Raw genomic sequence first — 24,114 nt, forward strand, 5'->3', positions numbered from 1 at the left:
ATTTGGAGCACGACCAGGGCCTGGGTTTGTTTCCAGGTCAGGAAACCACACCACCTGTCTGTTGTCTGTCATATTGCGGTGGCTGTCGTATTGTGATGCTGAAAGCTATGCCACCAGTATTTCAAATACCAGCAGGGTCACCCATGGTGGACAGGTTTCAACAGAGCTTCCGGACTAAGACAGACTAGGAAGAAAGACCTGGTCACTCACTTCTGAAAAAAATTGACCGTGAAAACCCTATGACTAGCAGTGGAGCATTGTCTGTTATAGTGCCGGAAGGTGAGAGGATGGCACAAAAAGACCAGGCAGGGTTGTTTGTTTGTTCCATCATCTCTGTCATTTTGGGGTATGTTTCTATTTGCTGATTTTTCTCCTGATTATGGATCACCAGTTTTTGGTTTTGTTTTGTTTTTTGCATATATGGTAATTTTTGATTGAATGCCAGACTTTATGAATGTTATGTTGTTGAGTGTCTAAATTTTGTTTTCATCCTTTACAGATTTTTTTCTCACTATTAGTTGTGCTACTTGCAGATTTTCTAATGTTGAACCAGCCTTGCATATCTTGGATAAATCCAACTTGCTTATGATATATAATTCTTTTTATACATTGTTGGATTCAGTTTGCTAATATTTAGTTTAGGATTTTTGCATCTATGTTCATGAGACACATCAGTCAGTAGTTTTCTTTTCTTGTGATGCCTCTGTCTGGTTTTGCTAATCAGGTAATAGTGGCCTCAGAAGGAGTTGGGAAGTAGTCCTTCTGTTTCTATGTTCTGAATGAGGTTGTAGAGAATTGGTATAATTTCCTCCTTAAATGTTTGGTAGAAATCACCAGTGAATCCATCTAGGCCTGGGGCTTTCTGTTTTGGAAGGTTATTCATTATTTATTCTGTTTCTTTAATAGATATCAGATTGCTTCTTCTTGTGTGAGTTATGGCAGGTTGTATCTTTTGAGGAATTGGGGCATTTCATCTAGGTTATCAAATTCCGTGGGCATAGAGTTGTTCATAGTATTCTTTTATTATCCTTTTAATGTCCATAGATCTGTAGTGATGTCCCCTCTTTCATTTCTGATTTTAGTAGTTTGTATCTTCTCTTTTTTTTTTCTTAGTTAGCCAGGCTAGAGGCTTATTGATCTTATTGATCTTTTCAAAGAACCAGCTTTTAGTTTTGTTGATTTTCTCTGTTGATTTCCTATTTTCACCTTCATTGTTTTCTGCTCTAATTCTTAGTATTTCTTTTCTTCTGCTTAGTTCAAATTTAATTTGCTCTATTTTTCTAGCTTCCTAAGATGGAAACTTAGGCTGTTGATTTTTAGATCTTTCTTTTTTTCTAGTATATGTATTCAATGCTAGAAATTTCCCTCTAAGCACTTCTTTTGCTGCATCCCACAAATTTTGATAAGTTGTGTTTTCATTTTCATTTAGGTCAAAATGTTTTTAAGTTTCTCTTGAGATTTCTACTTTTACCCATGTGTTATGAAAAAGTGTGTTGTTCAATATCCACAGGTTTTTGGATTTTCCAGTTCTCTTTCTGTTAGTGATTTCTAGTGTAATTCCATTGTGGTCTGAGAGCAGACATTGTGTGATTTCTATTCTTTAAATTTTTTAAGTGTGTTTGATGGCTCAGAATGTGGTCTATCTTAGTGAATGTTCAATGTGAACCTGAGAAGAATTTTCATTCTGCTGTTGTTGGATGAAGTAGTCTATAGATGTCAATTATATCCAGTCGATTGATGGTGTTGTTAAGTTCAACTCTGTCTTTACTGATTTTCTGCTTGCAGATCTGTCTCTGATAGAGGGGTGCTAAAGTCTCCAGCTATGATAGTAGATTCATCTATTTTTTTCCTTGCAGTTTGATCACTTTTGCTTCACATAGTTTGATACTCTGTTGTCAGGTACATACACGTTAAGAATTTTTATGTCTTCTAGGAGAAATAACTCCTTTATCATATGTAATGCCCTCCTTTATTCCTGATAACTTTCCTTTCTTTGAAGTCTGCTTTGCCTGAAATTAATAAAGCTACTCCAGCCTTATTTTAATTGGTATTAGCATGGTATGTTTCTCTCCATCCATTTATCTTTAATCTACATGTGTCTTTATATTTAAAGTTGGTCTGTTGTAGACAACACATAGTTGGGTCTTGTTTTTTGGTGCCCACTGATCAATCTCTGTCTTTTAACTGTTGCTTTTAGACCACTAATGTTCAAAGTGACTATTGATATAATTGGATTAATATTTACTGTATTTGTTACTTTTTTCTGTTTGTTGCCCTTGCTCTTTGTTGCTATTTTTGTCTTCCATTCTTTTTCTTCCTTTGTCAGTTTTAATGGAGCATTTTATATGATTCCATTTTTTCTGTTATCTTAGCATATCAGTTATACTTCTTTTCTTACTTTAATGGTTGCCCTGGAGTTTGCAACTTATACAGAGAGAAAGTTTGCAACTAATCTAAGTCTGCTTTCAAATAACACCTCACTTCACAGATTTGTTTGAGTACCTTATAATAACAAAATAATCCTAATTCCTCCCTCCCACCCCTTGTATTCTCGCTATCATTCATTTCATTTATATGCAAACATATGTAAGTATATATGAGTATATATATGTAAGATATATAAGTAAGTGAATACATTATTATTGTTATTCTTTTGAACAAATTTATCTGTTACATTAATTATGAATAAGAAAAATAAAAGTTTATATTTTATCTTCACTTATTCTTCTTTACTTTATGTAGATCTGAGTTTCTGACCAATATTATTTTCCTTCTCTCAAAAGAACTTCTTTTAACATTTCTTGCAAGGGAGGCCTACTGACAACAAATTCTCTCAATTTTTGTGTCTGAGAAAGTCTTTATTTTTCCCTGACTTTTGAAGGATAGTTTTGTAGGGCACAGAATTCTAGGTTGGTGAGTTTTTTCTCTCAACACTTTAAATATTTTACTTCACTTTCTTCTTGTTTGCATGGTTTCTGAGAAGTCAAATGTAATTCTTATCTTTGTTCTTCTATAGGTAAAGTGTTTTTTTCTTCTGGCTTCTTTTAGGACTTTTTATTTACCTTTGATTTTCTGTGGTTTGAAAATGATGTGCCTAGGTATAGTATTTTTAAAACATTTATCCTGCTTGGTGTTCTCTGAGCTTTCTGGATCTATGGTTTGTGTTTGACATTAATTTGGGAGAAATTCTCAGTCATTATTGTTTTAAATATTTCATCTGTTCCCTTCTTGCTTTCTTCAACTGTATTCCCATTACACATTTTGTAGTTGTCCTGCAGTCCTTGGATAATCTGTTTTGCTTTTTTTTTCAGTCTTTGTTTTATTTGCTTTTCAGTTTTGGAGGTTTCTACTGAGATATCCTCAAGCTCAGAGTTCTTTCCTCAGCTGTCTCCAGTCTACTAATCAGTCCATGAAAGGCATTCTTCATTTCTCTTATAGTGCTTTTGATCTCTGGTACTTCCTTTTGTTTTTTTCTCAGGATTTCCATCTCTCTTTTTACATTGCCCATCGATTCTTTCATGCTGTCTATTTTATCCATTAGAGCCCTTAGCACATTAATCATAGATGTTTTAGATTCTTGGTCTAATAATTCTAACATTCTGTCTGTTTCTGATGCTTGCTCTATCTTTTCAGATTGTGTTTTTTTGCCTTTTAGTATGCCCTGTAATTTTTTCTTGAAAGCTGGACATGATGTACTGGGTAAAAGGAACTGCTGTAAATATGCCTTTAGTGATGTGGTGGAGCGCTGTGTGGGAGAGGGGAAGGGTTCTATAGTCCTCTGATTAGGTCTCAGTCATTTAGAGAGCCTATGCCTCTGGATGGTGTGCTTCATAAATGTTTCCCAGTTTTTTCTCCCCTCTTTGGTAGGATGGTATGGCTTCAGGGGGCTGGAGTTGGGTCTTTCCCTTCTCCTAGGTCAGGATAAGCTCTGATACTATCCCAGTGGGTTAGGCTCTGTTTTTGTAGTTTCACCTGAGGGCAGGCCTTAAGAAGAACAGCATGCTCTGGCCTATTTCAATTGTTCTTTTACCTTCCCCTTGCTGGAAGCACTAGGGGGTTTTTCTCTGATATTTACTGTGGAAACCTAGTTGAGCTCCTGGAGGTAAAATTCACAAAAGTGTAGCAGCCGCCTCATAATAGGATCCCCCTAGAGTTTCAATTCTCAGACTTGTCTGCACTGAGCCTCCAGCAATTCATCAATTATGGTTCAGATTTTCCTATGTCAGCACTGGTTCCCATGGTAGTTTCTGCTTGTGAGTCTCCACTCCAGTAAGCCATGACTCCCTGTGTTTACCTGTTTGTCTCTCCAGTCTTGGGGGCAGTGGTTTGCTTTGTATCCTCACCTCTCTTAAAGATCCAAGAAGAGTTGTTGATTTTTCCATCTGTTCAGCTTTTTCGTTTGACAACTTCCAAGTACATTATACGGAGAGCCAGAAACCAGAAGGCCTTGCCACTTACTTTCTTTTCTCTATTCCTGCTTCTTCCCTTTTCTCCATTTCTTCTTTCTTTATCTGTATCTTATCCCTACCATAGACATCTGTGGATGTTGATTAATTTTCCCTCTAGTATCTAGTGCTCAAGATGTTTGAGAACCCTGCATCAAGAGAACACTGGGCAGCCCTACACTGTAACATTGTGATTTTTCCAGAAAACTCTTATCTTAGATAATAATAATAATAGAAAATACATAGTGCCTACTATGTGCCAGTTACTTTACACAAATTAATTCATATAATTTTCGAATAATTCTTTGAGATAGGTCTATTATTTTCTCTATCATCTTCAATTCCTTGATTTTATTTTAAAAAGAATAAAAATATCTTTTTAACAAAAGGAAATAGAGGAATTTCTGGCTTTCTAGAATTTTTAGACAACTGAGATTTAACCTTTGAGTACAAAGAGTTCAACCAAAATGAATATGGATTATTGTTACAGGAAGAAGGCTTCTTTATGTCCTTCAATGAATTAAATTCTCAAAACATCATTAAAAAGACAGACAGCTATATCCTCCACCGTTCTCATAAAGAGCAACAGCTTATCTAACTAATGATTGTGCCGTGTTAAAAAATTAAACTCTCAACTTTTGATATTACCAAGATCCTCTTCACCATGGTGGTTTTAACAATTTAAAAACTATCACCTTGAAATTTGAGGTGAAAACAAAGCATATAGGTGTTTTTCTGATTGATTCAAATGATTGTCCCAGGACTTTCCAGTCACATTTAAAAAAAGAAAAAAACACTTTTACTGCATTTATCACACAAATGATACATATTCATGGTGGGTAGTACATATAATCAGAAAGAAGACAGGAGGGCAGAAAGAAGGAAGAAGAGAGGGAGAGAGGAAAGGAGGAAAACAAGGAAGAAAAAGTAAAAGAAGAAGATAGAAGAGGAAAATCTCCTGAAATCCCATCAGTCATTGATAATCACTGTTGACATTGTAGGGTATATCTTTTAATTCTTTTATATATGTATGTGGATTGTACTTTTTAATAAAAATATGTCATACTCTTTTCTAACCTCCTTTTATTTTTTTTGCTAGACAATATATGACTTTATTGTGCAGATGGATATACCTTAGCTAATTAGACAAATCACCAATTATTGAACATTTAGATTATTTCCAGCTTTTCTTTATATCCTTTACATAATCATAATTAATTTCTTAGGATAAAGTCCTAGAGAAGGAGGAAGTGGGTTAACAGGTAAGTAAATGTTAAAGCTTTTGATATTATTGCCAAGTTGTCATCCAAGAAGGTCATACAATTTTATTTCCACTAGTAAAGTTCCAAACCACCAGCAAATATTGCTATTCACTGTTATTTTAATTGTCGTTCCCTTTATTACCAAGAAGAAGAAACTTGCTTTTCAAATGTTTATGGACTATTTATCAATTATATGATTTCTAGGTTAAAAGCAGCTCCCCTTTCCTATGGCTTTCAACTAGATTATTGAGAAACTGAATTCCCAGTTGAACAAGGCAGAAAATATTGCCAGATTCTGCTAACTATAATATGCTATCTGATTTTAAAGTTTCACCGTACATGGAGTCTGAGCTAGAGGTCATCCGATGTTTGAGAATGGCACTGACTGGCGCCGTCAAGGACATTGTACAGCAGATAATATCTGTGATGAGCTCTGGGAGAAACTGTGAGACAAACCTAAACAAGCACAATGTTCCTGAACGTTTGCGTGAAAGCATTCCGAAAGAATGGAACTATGTTCCAAACAAAACGAAAAGGAAAACATCAAGCAAAGGTATATTTGTTTTTCTGTAAGGACATATCCTTCATGAAGCAATTTTCTAGGATATGAGATCAAGTAAAATTCTAAAAACTGTAAAATTTGTAAACTGTATGTCTTCTTTCTACCCTATATATTTGAGACCTGTAATTTTCTTTACTGTGAGCCATATGATCAGGGAAACTAGAAATGAAAATGACTCACATGGTCATCTTTTTTATTTAACTACCAACTCAGAATTTTCTGGATATTTTGTTTATGTTAGTATTCACAGATTAGTCACATGATTTGACTAATTTCCTTTAAATCTATTGAGTAATCTCAAATTCATACTCTTGAGAAGATCACTCTGATATTTACTTTAATTATTCCTTCCTTGAAGTTTCCTCCTGCATCTACAAATTATTACTTTCTCTTCTCTTACCACACCTACATGTGTACCTTTTAGGTCAAAAATAGCACCCCGTTTAGTAACTATGTATTTTTCTGACAGGGTTATTTTTTTCCCAGTACCTATGGTTCTGAATTCAGTGTGTTGTTCCTATTCAGCACAGTGCATCTACCAAGTGAATTTAAGAACCATCATTTACCTACATTAATCATTTATTTTATTAATCAGTTCCTCTCTTCTTACGTGGTTTCTTTCTACCTAGATGTTTCTACTTTTCCGAGAATTTCACAAGATTCCTTTGAATGTGTATTATATATCTATGTTCATGAATCTTCTTTAGGGTTTTTAAAATAATACTTTTCCCTTTTATAGTAATCTTTAGGAAAGAATATTTTTTCTCTAACTCTAAGGAAACTTTCAGCAGTAAAATACTCAAGCTGAACCCACTGAAGTCAATTGAAGAGACTAGCCTTTCTTTCATTCTTCTCTATGGAGATCCTAAATAATGTGGCTCTTATCCGGCGACCTTATATTACAAACTCAAATCAATTATCTATCTGTGACCTTTCATAGTAATGCTTTAATTCTGTCCAAGCCCTATTAAACTGCCTTTGAGTCTAGTAAAGCCATTTAATTGAAATTGGAAATGTCAGCCTTTCATTGCTTAAGTTCTCCCTTGTCTGAGTTGTTAGCATCTCTCCTTCATCCTAGCTTTTGGATATTTCATAGATTTTGAGCAATTGAAAAGGCATGATCTATAGTTAAAATATCATGTCATATGAGTAGCACTATTTTGCTTGTGGTTTTCAAGTTGTTCTATTCATGAACAATTTTGCTTTCTACAAGCATTTTGGAATTCTTCCATAACATTTCAAAGAGCCTCTGGTTCCAAAAAATTCTTACTTTATAGATACCAGTTCTTGTGATTTTCCTTACTAAATAATATTCTTCATAAAATTATCACGAAGAGTAGAAGCACAACACTTCTACAATAGACAAACATAAGGAGTGCCAAATCACATAAAGATATAAAAGACAGTGACTGAGGAAAATGTCTTTATAAAGCATTTTGTGCATTTCAGGTGGATATGACAATAGGAGAATTACCATTGTTCTTCATTTCTGCCTCTTTTAGACTGACAGTGCTCAACCTTTATTTTCACTACAGTATACAAGACAGATAATGTTTACATGCCAGACATTGATCTCTTATTCATTCAATAGATATTTACTAAGTGAACCACTACTACATACCAGGCACTGGGTTTGAGGTAAACTATAAATAAGGTATCTCCTCCTGGTGCTTGAAGACTAGTATAACTGTTTCGAAATGGATGCAAACACCTCAGGGGAAGTATAAGGCAATTCTTTGGTGTGAGAGAAGAAAGAAAGAAATTAAACTTTACTAAAGTTTCATATGGAGATTGTCATTTGAACCCTCCCTTGGTCTGTGAGTGAGCCGGTCATGTGTTGGGGACAATGTCATTGGGGAGGGGATGGACAGGGTAACCTCATTCCTTCTTTAGCTTTCAGCATCCAGTAATGAAGTAATGTTGTCGTTTGTATTTCAGAATCTAGTTTTAACAAAATTAATCATTACAAAACACATAAGTGGCATTAATATATTCCTGTAAATAAACAGACCAACTGCACTTTAAAAGTAATACTGGGAACGTGAGGAAGAACAAACAATGGCAAGGTGAAAAGGCTCATGCTTCTTCCTCTTCCCAGCAGGAGCTCTTTCTCAGCCACGGTCTAAGGTAAAACACTGAGGATCTGATCAGATTTGGCCAAAAATAAAAAGAATGAAAAAAGGAAATGTGTTGGAAAACCATTTGAACTATGGCTTTCCATACATTATTGTTCAATGTGAATCCCTCCTGAGTGAGTATTATGCTGTGAGATATTAGCTCAAGATAGTTTGAAGTCATCTTGATTAGCAAAAGATTTCATCCCAAACATGAACACAAACCTCTGAAATCGTTTTCAACAATGTTTTAAGTTAAGTGATATTTAATCTAGTACTCTGCAGAATTTATCTAAATAATGATAAATGTTTAGAGGCTTTCTTTTGAGGATTCTAACTTATTAAAAGACAAATAGTCACTAGCTTAAGGGAACATTTTTCCTTCCTGACACAGTGAAAATGACAGAACATGGAAAACACTAAGGTGACAAACTAAAATGCATTTCTTTGCCAACAAATACTGTTACATAGAAAACACTGAAGATTTAAAGAAATAAACATTATAATAAATTACACAGTGTAGGAGATTTACCAAAGAGTTGAATGAAAGTTCAGATGCTTCTGGTAAAGCTCAGCTTACGTATTTGCTCCCTTATGTTTCAAAGAGCAGATACACAAAGAACCAGTTGTTTTGTTTCTTTGACAACAATTAAATGAAAGACATATCAGAGAATATATTTTCTTAACATTAAATTACTTTTTAAATACAAAGAATGCTTTATGGGAAAACCATTGGAGTAATTGTTTTAACTACAATGGATTCTGGAAAGGAACCAGAGGTGGCACTGCAAGGACAATATATTCATGTCATAGTTCACATGCAGATTGTTGAGGAAGAAATTGATGACAGAAAGACACACAGTGCTATCAGAAGTCATTAAGGTAGTTTGTTTTATAAAACCCAGAAATATTAGTTTTATAAAACCCAGTATCACCCATAAAAATATCATGGGCTGCACACTTAAGAACTTAGAGTTTTCTAAAATGATTTAGAATATTCCAAGTAAGAGTTTCAATGATTCATGAACATTTTTCTTAAAAATACAAAAATGAAATATTTTTCAAAGTGTTTGCAAGAACAACTAATTGACATCACAGATGATAAGTATGTATTAGTCAAATTTCAACAATAGCCTTTGCCTGTTTGGTGGCTGAGATTGAAAAACAAGTACCTTGATTCTCCAGCACAGTTACTGACACACTTGTTCCACGTGGATCCATGTGTGCTCATGTAGTGGCTTTTTCACCTATGACAGCCATTAAAACCGACTACTGAAACAAACTGAACTTAGAAACTGACCTTTGAATCACTGTATCACAAGGTATTAAGCCCAGATTTTAAAAATCATAAAGCATATTAAATCACATTATCCTCACTCAATAAATTATTATTGACATTTTATACCATTAATAAACAAAATTTTAAAACTAAGTTTAAGACATTATTTTGTCTTTGCCTCATTCATTGTAAATTTTCTTTTTGCCTGTTTTATAGTCCACAAAATATATTATTACAGTCAGTAGTACATGCATAGGAAGGAAGAAATGATAAATACGTAAATATACATATCACATTGCATTCATTCTAAGACATACATTTTTTTCACATTTTATCAGCTCTGCAACTGGAATGGCTCTTAGAATATATTACATGTATATGGCTTAGATAGAAGTCAACTTATTTAAGTAAAGACTGAAAAATGAGCATGTGGCATTCTTAAAAGGCCCCTCTCTGGTGTGTCGTTAACATCATCGCTGCCTCAGAACTCCTGTGATTAGTCAAATAGATTTATTAATTTGTCATCAGCCTAAAGGTTCTGATTGGAATTTGCCTTAAGCTTTAATGAAGTCGTTGGGGATTTGAGTACCTGGAGTCCTCAGATTGTATAAAATCTCAGTAGAAGTGCAGGTGTGAAGAGAATTGGTCATCTTTACTTGATATCTACTTGCATTGTCAAATATTTACCTAGTATCTGCAGTTAAGCCCTCTAAGATAAACAGAATGTAAGATATAATCTTTTAAGCCAAAAACTTGACAGTAGAATAGGGAGTATGAAACACAAACACATAAAGAACAATAAAATATTAAAATAATTTAAGAACACAGAGAAGAGTGGTCACAAAGGAGTTTTTAAATTTGCTTTATCTATATTTTAAGCCTCACTGAAACATATCATTTGAATAAAAATAAACATTTATTGAGGAACTGTTTTTTACCAAGTACCAAACTAGGTACTTTCACATTTATTATTTTGTTTAATACAGTAGTCTTATGAGACCATTCAAATATATATTGGACCCAATCTTTACAAACTTACAAAGACAGCTCCAGTTAATTTTGAAAATGATTCTTAAGTTGTCGTAAATTTCTGAGGAGTCACTAAACTAGACACGTTTCCAAGAGCTTTGTACTTTTTTAGAACAGAGTAACTTCTTTAAATGTCACAAATATACTGAAAAATCTTTCGCATTGTTTTATTATTTTTGTTCAGTAAAAACAGTAAACAATGTTTTACTGAAGAACTCAAAGCTACCTTCTTTTAACTTCTCACTCAGTTCCAATGTTCAAATTCAGTTATGTACACAGTGGATTAAAACACCGTGGCAGGCTTTGTGGGATACTCAAGGAGCAAAGAGATGTTTTTCCATGCTCATGAGGAGCTTTTAGTTTCGTTGTAAAGACAACTCCTGAAGACATAAATAACAATATAACAAGAACAATAATAGATGATGATACAAAAGATGACACAACATGGCACATTATGGACCTAATTACCAAAATAGTCATATCGATAATATGTACAAATAAATTCACAGGAGGAGAGGACTTTGAACCAAGAGTTGAAGAATATGTGTGACCCATGAAGAGAGAGGGCATTCATTGTGAGAATAATGAGATATTCAGAAACCTAAAAGCAAAGAGGATAAAACAAAGATAGTTCACAGAAACTGGCTAAGGCTGGACCATGGAACGTTTTGACAGCAACACTCTGGAAAGTGATCTCATAACAGTGGAAAACAGCTAAAACAATTGTAGCAGAGAAATTAGATAATAAAATTCAAAGTACATGAATTTGGCTTTACAGTGCAGAGGAGGGGCTGGGCATAGTATGGAGCAGGGAGATGAGTTGAGGAGAGTACTACAGTAGTCCAGGTACCATTTGTGAGGAAGAGCTTGAATGGGTTGGTAGGCATGGTCACAGTGAGGCAAAACTGGATGTCAGAGAAGAGGGGTTAGGAAGATTTGTCAGTGTGGTCCCTGGTCTGGTATGAAGAATCAACAGGAATATTTAAAAGATTTAAAAGGAAGGAAGGAAAGAAGAAAAGAAGAAAAATGGGGGTCAGGGAAAGAGTTAGGAGGGCCAAGCCAGTTTGGGAGGAAAACAACTAATTTGATTTTAGTTATATTGAGTTAATGATGACTAGGACAGAGAAGTGGAATGCCCAACAGGTCGCTGAAGTTGTAGGATTGCTACCCTGGAAAAAGGCCAAGGTTGAAGATTCTGGAATCGTCTAGATGAGTGGTTCTCAACCAGGGAAGATTTTGCCCCCAGGGGGCATTTGGCAATGCTTGGAGACATTTTTGGTTGTCACAAATGAGGAGGATGCTACTGGCATCTAGTGTGTGTAGGCCAGAGATGCTGCTAAAACATCTTAAAATCCACATGCCAAAGTTCAGAAACCTTGATCTAGAGAAGGAAAATTAGTAAATCCTTGAATGAAATAACACGAAGCAAGGGAAAGTATCTAGAATCATCAGTCAAATAGACCAAGGACTTCTTAGCAAATACTCATATTTACAAGGTATTAGTTGAGATGGAACTAACATGGGACATGGAACTAGCATGGGAGCCAGCCTGGAAGCAAAGAAGAGTAATAGAACTAACCATGAAACAGTTTGTTGACTCATTTATTCAACAAATATTTATTGAACTACTCTTATATATGAGGCACTAAGTGCTGGGGACACAGCAGTGCCTTCATGGAGCTTATATTCTAGTGGAGGGTGACAGATACTGGACAAATAAAGGAGATAATTATTAGGTGATGGTAAGTTCTGTAATAAGGCAACAAAATGGGGTCTGATGAGAGGGAGGGACGGGGGCCTGGAATGGGAAGGTTGTGAAGGGGCTGCTTTAGATGGGTTGGTGAAGGGGGCTTTCTGAGGAGATGCCTTTTGGGCTGTGAACTAAAAGAAGAGGAGCCAGTCCTGACAAGAGCTGGAATGATTCTGTCATGGATTCCAAGGGAGGAGGCAAAGCCTTAAGGGAAGTATCAAAGGCCACACAGAGATCCGGCAGGAGTGCCTTTGCATGTGTTGATTAGAGCACATCTGGGCCATTTAAACCTGCAGTCTTAACAGATAAAAGTATCAGTAAAATTCTGAATTTTTGTAATATTCATTTGTGGAAGGCAAAAAGTAAGTTCAGGATTTGGGGAATTTTAGGCAGTACTACAGGGGACCCCAGTACAGCTCTGTCAGAATATGTCAAGCACTTGCTCTTCTCAACAATTTTCTCCACAAAAATTAGACATCCCCACACAATGCTCAAAACAACACAGTGATGGAACGCAAAAAATGCTAATATTAATCATCCCTTTTCTGTCTTTTCTTCCCCAGGCTGCACCAGGCTCGCTGCTCAGGCGGTATCTATTGTAATCAGCGAGTTACCTACAGTGATTGCATGTTTGCCTCCCCCAATTAAATACTTCTTTTTTCTGTCTGAGAGAAAAATGTCAAAAAACTTTGTTGAATTGAAGAAAGCTGGCCTGCTTGTCTGGAACTTGATTGTAATTATATGTCGGATATTTGAGGATGGAAACACTGTGGAACTTTTAACAGGTGCCTCCCTTGACAGATGGAGTAAAGAGAAACTCAGTTTCATCTGTGTGTGTTTGGAAAGCATCATGGGAGAGCAGAGAAGTAGCCCTAATCATATGACCCAAAAGGTCAGACAGAGCATTGAGCAGCAAAAACCCAACTGGATTGAGCGCCAATTATTGAAAGCAAGAAAATTGAGCACTGAAAGGTAAAGCGATGTTTTTTTTTCACTGAATTTCATCAAATATATTCACAATAACAAAATCACCAATAAACAACAACAGAATATTGTCAGATAGGCAGCAATGGTCATTGTGCTAACTTCAAGGGAACTTTGATGAATATAGTGAAAGATAAGTATTCCATTAAAAACTGGATCGTTAGACGTTCCTTGTCCTATTAAAATCTGAACCCCATTGATACACTGGAACATTATACTTGTTTAGTCACCATCTTAAGGTTTCTGATGAAAAGGGTGGTAGTTAAACCCAGGAGAATTTGGTTTCACTGCTTTTCAGTGTGCAAACTGGTATCTGGTGGATAGCCTGGAGCATTTTGTAAATGGATTGGGCATGGAGATTAAATTAAGAAGGAATTAATGGATATAAAAGGCCTTTTATTGCTTTCTGTGTACCTGATTGTCAAAAAGGTACACATTTTTCATCTGGTAATGTAAGAATCCCAGAGGGCAACTGGGGCATATCACACTCAAGCTATAAACACACCCAGCTGTTTCTGTACGAAAATGTCAGCCTTCTCATAGGTTTGTCACCAAGAGCTAAGTGATTTGTGGTATTGCAAAGATTTTTAGGGGTCCCTAATGAATTTAAGTATGTACATAGAGTCCTTCTGTCTTAAAATTAGTCTTCAGTATAGAATTGCATGATATTGATAAAGGAGTGATGGTTCATATAGTCCAAAGATCGTTAAACCAGCCCTTTTGTCTTTTTGCACTCTCACACACTGTCCCCCATTCTTTTAAAATATATTCATCTTGCCAGCAGATACAATTATAACTTTCTGCCGGAAATGACTAAAAGTTATTGCTTTTCCTACCACACGTAGAGGTAAAGAGCTTAGCCTTTGGAATCAGATGGAGAAATACAAATCCCTCATAAGTGGGCCGTCTTGTGCGAGTTATGGAATCTCTCAAAGCCTCATTTTCAGCTATGAAGGCAAGCTGATAGAGTTGTTTTGAAAAATAAAATAACTTTCATAAAGTTCTTAGCATCGAGTTTATAACTAGTAAGCATTCGTTATTTATAAACTTTATTAAAATACGTTGCACTCACTGGTTAGTATTATAACCAATACTCTTTACTGGTTTATATTAATCTGTGAGACTTTATGTTAATCCAAATGGAGAAATATAGGTAATCATGATTTTCCTGGTCTTGTCATACTGACTTCTAGAAATTTACTTCTGGGGCATCCTATGGGTAGGAATAACAATAGCTGTCAGGCAAATGCTTAGTAACATTGACAGTGACCTTCTTAATCTTTACATTTGCATTCGATACCAATTTACAGGCTTTAATCCAATGACTAAAAGATTAAGGCCAGATGTCATTATCCATGGCAGTGGTCATAAAAGGGAGAGAAAAAAGGAGAGTAGAAATAGTAGATGTGATTATAGTTACAAAGTTAAATTTATGATGCTGCTGATTTAGGAGTCTATCAATAAGATCAGTTTAAAGTAATGTCTCAGTAATATACCTGGGACTGCATACAGGAATCTATAAGTAAAATTTTTCCTTTAAAAGTTTTTAAAATTTAAAAGTTGGAGTTGTTTTCTAAACAGAACCAACACATCTGGTGTCTCCTATATAGGGAGTTTTCTAGCTAATATTTGGCTGATTAGCTATCTGTTGGAATAAGCATCCAAAATGAACTGCTGATTTTTAAAAGTGTTTTCCAGCCCTCAAAGATTCTGAATAAAATCTCTTACAGGATTTGGGTGCTACAGGAATGTTTCTTCTTGGCTTTGATTTCAAGTTGGCTGTCTGATAGACTAGAGAACTTCCACCTCTATGCATTTCTCACAAATTGATGATCATTTAGTTCATAGATCTATCTATACCATGAGAAAAATGTAATTTAAACCATGATGTCTGTATGTAGGTGGAGGGTTGCCTTGGTTTTACCCTGATTTTTTTAAAGTATGAGAATGTAATCATTTAAACTAAAATAGTTCTTCTGTTGAGATAAATGAAACATTAATTCCCCATGAAGATTATCTTGGAACTACATATCATTTAGCTAGATTTCTTTCACTTGCATCCAGATTTAAGTTTGATTTTATGGAAATTGTGAAAATAACTGCTGTGGAGAGGTGGCAGCTGTAAGCATTCCTTGTCTTGCATACTGCCTGAGAGCATTACTATTCATTAAAATAACCTTCACTTTGTAGTAACACTCAAGCTGTAAACAGTCAACTTAGATTCTGGAGAACACACAGCCCAAAAAGTAAAGAAATGCCTATCTTTGCAAAGTAATTTGTCGAGTTGAAGATTATTGTTTTTCATCATGGTGACCCTGACTTGGCTGGCTGGGTGCATATACAGATTAAGATTAATGTAGTTATTCCTTGGCTAAGGTCTGCCTCTTTCAGGGCACATTCTCCCTAATGACATGATTGATAGGCAGTCCCAAATCCAGAGAGGAACTCATTAATCATAGCATTGACTGAATCCAATCATTTGCTTCACCTGCACAGTGATGGACAGGAAAGGATACAATTCAGGGGCTGACACTGAGACACTCTTTTGTCAGAGGGTCTCAACTTTTTCAATGTCAGCTTCTACAATACCTCACGAAATTTTGCTTGCAACCTGTATGAAGCTTCAAAAAGATATTTACAAACTTTCTATTACAACAAGGTCTTTTTTGTCCCTAAAGATTTACTCTGGCTAATGAATATCTCTAAGAGAAGAATTTGCTTTATTTTTTAGCAAGGCTTATATGATTGCAAAGTTTTTTTTAAAAGAAGGATGTTTTGAAGCTACATGTGGAAGCAATATGAAAGTTAATGTCCAGCAGCTGGGTATCATTTGGTTCAGTCTTCAGGTCAGCGGCACTGACTCTTAGCAGAACTAATTTTATAATCATGGCAAAATCTCTGTAATGAACTGCAGTATATAGCTGATTACACCACAGTAAATTTCATTTAGTCTGAGAAACAGTGGAAACCCATGCGTTTTCTTAAGAATACTTAGATTGCAAAACCTAGCATGATCCTAATAGCAGTTGTAATAAGGAAATTAGTGTAGAATATATATGATGTAAGATGAGTATCATGATTTTTTCTTTGCACTGGTATAGTTTGAGATTTTTAAAAAAAATTTTGTCATCCATTATTACTATGTAAATAATATGTAAAATCAATAAGAATCATATGAGTTCTTATAAAAGAAATTTTCACAAATATAACTTGCACATTCCTGATGTGGTGATAATAGGCCCTTTTCCTGGAAGAATAATCGGGATAGTGACTTTTGCTAAGTATCTGTTACTGGAAAGAAACAGGAGAGGGGCGTATGTTTTTAAAAGGCAACAAGTGTGAGAAGGCCAATTTAAAATCCCCAGTGGTAACACAGGGCCAGGAAGCACCCAGCCTATACTTAGCATAATAGGCTCCCCCTTTGACACTTTAGTCTTTAATGTGTTCTAAGACAGGTGTAAAGAGGACTCTACAAAAGACAGAATACCAAAGCTATTTCTGGCATCAAAGATACTTTTTGTCCTCAAAGAGAAAATACAAATTATTTCTTACACATTCTTAAAAAGAAATGTTTTGTTTTCATCCCATGATTGTAGCAATTTCAACAATTGCAGTAATGGGAAAATGTTTTATAGATAGGAATATAAATGCAATAAAGAAATGTTTTAAAAGAAACAATTCAATTTTTAAAAATGCTTTCAGGTGCTTAGTTCTCAGGCGCTGTTTATAGGCGCTGCAGTGGTTTGGGAAGGCTTGCCTCTCTGAGCGAAGTCTTTATGGGAGCTTTGAATATGAGATTTACGTCGACTCTCCGCACTCAATCTCTTTGATTATTTTCCATCTTTACAATTCTTCACCACTGATAGTTATATGCTCTCTTTGTGTTTAGTGCATTTATGACAATAGAGAAAAGCACAGCCTTAGAAGAAGGAGATATTGCTCTTGAACTGACTGAGCAGAAAATAAACATGATGGTCCTGGATATCTGCCACAAACCAGGTGGCAGCGAGTACCTGAGGCAAATTTATCACATCATGCGGCTCAATGAGGTAGGGAAACGGCCTTTTTACCGAGCAATTAGGTGTGTACTGGCCTGAGGCAGCGTCTGCTGGCAGCTAAGGGTTAGTCAAGGAGGTGATAATACTTCTTAAAGTCAATACCAAACTCAATATTGCATTATTAATAGAATCTATTCAGACCCGGCTGTTCTGCATTTGTACAGCAAAAGCTTCACCGAAACAATGTAGGTTTTATTTGTATGATTTAAACTATAACACGGCTCATAAACTCAGTTCAGCTCTGAATTGTATAGACTAGAGGTGTAGTTTGGGAATTGTGTGTTTGTGACTGTTAAGCTGATGTTAAAATCTGGTGTTTGTGAAATGAAAAATTTTCTGAAGAGAGATGTAGCTTTTCTTCTGTAGACGTCATGCTCATCTTGGTGAAGTTGGAGATTTCTTACGTAATGAGAAAAGCTCAGAAGAATATTGAACCATATTTGGGAGCAACTAGATTAACCCAAGAAAATGCATTAATGCGGGGACACTGGTTAGAACCAATGTCATTCTCGTCCACCTCTTGGCTGGATTAAGGCTCTGACCTTGCATGTTTCTGGCTATTTTAGCAAAAATGTGAAGAGCAGGTAACAGTTATTTACTTGAAACAATACAAGTTTGTTAATACAAGTCTGTTTAATTTCAGATAATACATACTTGAATTGGAATGTGACATCTTATGTGAATTAGAATTGTGTTTATATCTGCAAACACATGCATGCTTTTTTTTGAACAGTGGAAACTGTATAATATGAATAATGTGAAGATATAGTGTTTTATCTCGATGAGGTAGGCCTTAAAAGCAATAAATTTCCAAGGAAAGAATTAAATTCTAGCACAGCATTTTATAACTCATATATATAAATGTTCTCCCCACTGTTATCTATCTGAAAGTTACATCAAGTAAATCTTGTTTCCTGGTCTTCCTAGAGCTAATCAACCAGTCAATAAACAGGTGACATATCAGTGCATTCAATGATCACCTGAGAAGGATATGAGGAATTTGTAGCTAAGAGAAATAACCCTGACCTTAAGGCACTAGAGCTTAATTTGACCTGTTAAAAAGTAACACAACGTATTCACTCCTGCCAATGATCCCTCTAGCTTGCTTGGGGTTTCTATTTGGGGAATTCAGGAACTCATGGCCTTGGCTAACTGAAAGACCACCATTGTGACATCATGGTCTTCCTTGGTATGTCCACCTGGCCACCCAGAATAGCCAAAGTAGTTGCGGTGACTACTGAGGAACAGATGCTGCATAGGATTGCCTGCTGATCCTTAGTAAAGTGCCATTACAATAGCTCTGAGGACAGTAAGGGCTGGTATAGATTGCCAAACTGATAGAAGAGGTCTATTTTTAGAAGGTCCATAACACAAAAAAGATCAGTATTCACCAATAAGCAAGATCAACAAAAATTAAGTTGGATGGCTATTGGCTGTCAGCCACCTGTGTAAGGAAATCCAAAGGCTGTTTTCCCCTCATGAACCTGTGGAACTCTGGGCCAGTGGTTGTGAACAGGTATGCTATGAGATCTGATGTATGTAAGAGTCTTCGCTGGGGCACCACCACCTTTTGATCACTTAAGTTCAAAGTTATGTCTTTTCTTTTGTTACAACTGAGTGTACTTCCTTTTATGGCAATGTCTGTCAGATAGGATGTAGAGCTAAGAACTTGGCAGTTTATTGTGCTGAGTGAGAAGCATTGCTACAAGAGGTGAAATGTAAGACGATCCAACCAGAGAAAGTAGTGAGAACTTGGCTTTGTCACTACTAAAACGACGCAGCAGTAAATTCCAACAACAATACAAGGGTGACTACTCAACTAGGATAATGCTTATGGCTGCTTTTATACTGTGAGGCATCGTTATGCTGTAGGTGGAATTGCGTTGTGATGTTTGTTCATTTGATGCATTGTACTATGAGTCTTAAGCACTTTCAGGTGTGCTGCTAAATATTACTCAAAAATGTAATATAAATACCGAAGCATTTACGGAAACAGGCCTGGGTCAGGGGAAGAGTGGGTCTGCATTGAGAGAGAGTGAATTTATGAGAGAAAATGAGGTTTAAAATGTTTGTCTTTGAGATAAAGATAAGATGTCTGAGCATAAAAGTCCAACTGGTAGTTGAAGAGCCTGGCCATGAACACAGGTGAATGAGGACTTGACTAGAGATTTGGTGGTTTTCAACACGCGTGGTGGTTAGCTCTTCAGTGGAGGGAAATAGAAAAACGATGGGTAGAGAAATAAGCTTTGATGTAACTGCACAGGGAGGCTGTTCAAGAAAGGGTGTTCAAACAACATATTTCTTCTAAAGAAATATACCAGGCTAGCAGTAAATCTGGTTAAAGTGATGCCACGGAAAATCTGAGGCTTTTAAGAAGGGGTAGTGACAAGTGACAATATGGCAGAGGTCAGAGAATTAACAAAGGAGAAAACACCATTGTGTTCACAACTTGCAGCAGAGCACTTTCTCTTTTTTGAATTGTGGAACCAAAAACCCCAAAATATAGCAATGTAAGGGGAAATCAGTTGAGAAAGAGTGTTATTGGCCAAAACAGAGCAGTTTTCTAATGTGCATTATTTATTTATTCTTTAAATTTTACTTTCACAAATCATCATGGTAAAATGGTTTTTCCTGTTTAAAAATCTAAATCTAGGCATAAAATATTTTTCTGACGGCTTTATCAATATCTAATAATATTTAGTAAGAGTCTGTGTGTGTGTGTCAGAAGTTACAGAGTCAATCTTTCTAAAGAGCTATGGTCCACAAAGAGCAAATTTAAGAAATGACTCTAATTAAGTAGTGGGGCCTTAGCTTTTTAGGGTTTTAGGATCTGGCATTTTTGCCTTCCGCCGTTATAGTGAGCATTCTCTGTTCATGAAGCTGTTGAGGCACTGCGAAAAGCACAGTGAACTGAGACCACAGATGTGGCTTCTTGCCCAGACTCTACCACTCACCCCCATGTGACCTCAGGCTTGTCCCCTGACATTTCAGAGCCAACCGTCGAATGTGGTGTGAGCTAGTTTCTCAAACTTTGCTGTGCCTGCCGGTCTCCTGAAAATTCTTGTTCACTGTCAGATTCTGATTGGGCGGGGCCTGAGATTCTGCTTTTCGAACAAGCCTCCACGTGAGGCTGATTAGGCTGGTCTATGCGCAGACTTTGAGTATGACCTCTGAAGTCCTTTTCAGTTCTAACATTCTGAAACTAGTCCTAACCCTAATCTTGAAGAAAAAATTATATTGTGACATACTAAAGATCAGAAGATTTGTATTATTTTATTTATTAAAGGACTTGCTTATTAATAGCAAGCATTTGCTAGTTTATGGAAAACTTTAAGTCACTTTAATTTGTTGTCTTCCAGAAAGAGTCCTATAAAATAGATTAGGATTGTTCTCCTTGTTTATTTATGGATGAAAAATGAGGTAGAACGCAGTAAGTAGATTGGCTTTTCTGCTTAGGCTGCCGCTGGCTGTTGGATTTGAATTACGTATTTTGAGCTTCTGTTGAACCTTGATATTTTTCAGACCACGGCATAGAAATAGAGTTTAGGAACTTGCATTATAATTAATTCTACATAGAGTAAGATTGCTTGCAGTGAAATATCAGAGTCCTTAGCACTCTGCTGAGCGTGGAGTAGGTAGCAACTGCACTTAATGAATGAATGAGCAACCTTGTACTTTAAGTAACCATACACCTGAGTTAAGTTTTGGTAACCAGACATGTTAATACATGAGCCAATGACAAGACAATGCCTATTAAAAAGATTCTGATAGATCAAGCATACATTTATTATGTGAGAATCTGCTAAATGGTTTTCTAATCTGTGCTATATATTAGGTGAACCTGTTTGTGATGGGTTTATTGCAATGCTGATTGGTCCTCTGCTGTGTTTCTTCTGAAAATGTATTCTGTCCCGAGGCAAGTAATACACTGTAATCTAGCAAATGTGCTGAAAGGGTAGATTTGGATATTGATCAGTTTATTTTTAGAGAGAATATATGCTTCCCACCATCACGACTTGTAATTTTTTTCCCTTGAAGGAATACTTAAAAGAACAGCTGTTTTCTATGAATGGTTCAGAGGAAAAGCCATTACCCATCCGACCTTTAAAGCCGACCTTGAGGAGTGTGGAAGATCAGCCTTCTGCCTTTAACCCTTTCCATGTGTACAAGGCATTTAGTGAAAACATGCTAGATCAGGTATGTGGAAATTAAATGGTAAACTTAATTAAAATGTTTGGTTTCTTTACACAAGTTAGAAAAAAAACGCTTTTTGTTTGAATATTGACTCATAAGCTTTTTTGCTAAGAAGCAAAAGGCCTTGTATTTATTGGCATGGTCCGCACAAATTGACTTTGAAAAAGTTATTTTATCTTCTTTCTATTTGTCAAACTGATTCATATGTTTGGTCTGTAAAATGTAACTTTTGACCAGGTCAGCTCACTGTGGGCAGAGGGAACATCTGTTCAGCTGTGTCTACGGAAGGCCTGAAAACCCAGGCATTTCAAAACATACTCACCTCCCTTGCTGCCCCCATTCTTCAATGCAGACACTCACAAAACACCTTGCAATCTTTATGAATTTATCTAATTTATCAGGTAAATTATAAAATAGCTTAAAATTAATTATAAATAGAGCATTGAGCTCCTATTTTAAGTGGCATGAGGCAAATTTACTTTTTTACAACCCTAAACACATTCCTGAATTTTAAGTGAATTTGCTGATGATCTTAAAGTCAGGATATTTGGAATAAAGTCAATGTGATAAACACCACACATTTTTAAATGTCAGATTATGGCATTGTTTGAGCTGCATGTTTCAGTAGTTATGTTAAAAAGATCTTTTTCCAAAGTATTTGAAATCTAAAGTTGCTTTTGCTTTGTTCGTTCCTTTAGTGGCTTTTCCCACAAGCCTCTTGACAGACTACTTGAACTAACAGGGCAGAAGAGAAGGATGGCTTGACCTAGAGCTCTGACGAAAATAAGAATTAAAACAATGGCCTAATTCGGGATGCAGATAATATTTTTACCATGCCTGTTACAGCCCTAGTCTACATTCATCAATACTGCAGTAGAATAAGACCTTCAAATGCTGACAACCCGGGGCAGAATTCTCCTGCTCTATGACAGAATTGTAGTGCTCCATTAATCAGCAGGTGACAGGGCATAGTTCTTGTTGGATTTTAAACATCGGCCTGGTCTCTTATTATCCAAACTATTTAGTTTTAAGGAGTATAAGCATCCATAATACTTTAAAACCAAATATATTGTATAAGTTTGAGTTTATTGGCTGCTTTCCTGTGTTGTGCATTAGATTGCTTCCAACCATAAATAATCATTGTAGCTGTTAAATTATCCTCACTTCATTTAAATAAATGGCATGTTTTATTCAGTTCTGAATTATGAGATTATCTTTCACAGTAATTTTTCTCCTTACTCTGTTGTGAAATTTTCTATTAAATGAGAAAAAAGAATCATTTATGCTATTTACATTTACAGATCTTTATAATTTCCCCTTTAAAGCATTTTTTTGACCAAAAAGATAACATTAATATCACACTGTAATTCAGCTGTGTCTTATCATTTGAGCCATAGCAATTCCGAGTTTGTTTTCTAATCAAACTTCTGGGTGGTAGATAAAAACAACAACTATAAATTGACATATAAAAAAGTTGCCAATTATTTTGCTTTGCTTTTCAAAGAGTCACTCTCTCAGAGAAACTTGTTGGGCAAATGCCATTAGTACTTGGGAGAATAATGACTCAAGAAATTGATTTATATTTTTATAAATAATGACTACATCCCCAAATGGATTTATAAATTAATTGCTGTCTTATTGGAATAAAAACCTTCTTCTGTGGACATGATTGATGTTATCTGTCTAAGTCCTTGTTCTAGCCCCCCTCCTTCTTAGTTAGTCTATCACAGCTGGAGCTTTAATTTACTGATCATATTAACTCTGATTAATAACTAACAATAGCGTCTTCTCATTTATCAACAGTCAGCCATCAAAAAATGGAACTGGAATTGGTCAAACTTGCTGCCAAATTATCTGGGACTGGATAAGATGACCTTCAGTGTACTGCTCGAAAACAGGTACTAAGACTGGGGACTTGGGGGATCTGGTTGGGGGAAGAGGATACATATATCCCTTATGTATAGGATATATGTAGGTGTATATAGATATGGATGTCTGAAATTATGTGAAGTATGCTATTGAAATGCTGTTTTTCCAAGTAAGCATTTGCAAAAGGCAGCACAATTGTTTTCTGAGATGAAATTAGTTGATTTTAGTCTTTTTAAATATTTTTGACTTTGTGTATGTAATAGTTCAGTATTGTAAACACCAAAAGTTATTGGCTTGAGTGTCATTATAATACTATGCCTTTGTTTATAACAACTTAATGAATGTATACAAAGTGCCAAGCCAAATCAACTCGTCTAATCAGGGGAAACATAAGTAAAACTGTCATGATTGAAATTTTGCTTTTCAGCCAGTAATTTTGGCACAGCCTTCCTATAGCCTCAGTTGCATATTACTTTACACATACACACACCCGCACATACACCCCAGGACAACCCAATATAATGGTAATGTGATTTCACCCTAGGAATCCGCACATGTCATTTATTTT

At 35.8% G+C, this 24,114-nt stretch overlaps 1 protein-coding gene across 50 annotated transcripts in view; it reads left to right on the plus strand.

Moving 5' to 3' along the window:
* The window catches only part of KIAA0825 (KIAA0825 ortholog), a 366,519-nt gene that overhangs the window by 164,303 nt on the left and 178,102 nt on the right, over positions 1-24,114 (plus strand). For 37 of the 50 annotated variants that reach the window (XR_011525681.1, XR_011525683.1, XR_011525682.1 and 34 more), the window contains 5 exons: positions 6,036-6,260; positions 13,005-13,413; positions 17,315-17,474; positions 21,522-21,680; positions 23,481-23,575. Coding sequence is in view for 33 of the 50 variants with exons in the window: in XM_070571368.1 (XP_070427469.1) it covers positions 6,036-6,260; positions 13,005-13,413; positions 17,315-17,474; positions 21,522-21,680; positions 23,481-23,575 (1,048 nt within the window). In the remaining 17 variants the exon portion in view is untranslated. Of the gene's footprint in view, positions 1-6,035; positions 6,261-13,004; positions 13,414-17,314; positions 17,475-21,521; positions 21,681-22,375; positions 22,636-23,480; positions 23,576-24,114 lie in introns of all 50 variants that reach the window. The other 13 variants (XR_011525671.1, XR_011525678.1, XR_011525674.1 and 10 more) reach the window with 1 other exon arrangement.

Source organism: Equus przewalskii, chromosome 13 (genome assembly GCF_037783145.1).
Source record: "Equus przewalskii isolate Varuska chromosome 13, EquPr2, whole genome shotgun sequence".
Taxonomy (NCBI): Eukaryota; Metazoa; Chordata; class Mammalia; order Perissodactyla; family Equidae; genus Equus; species Equus przewalskii.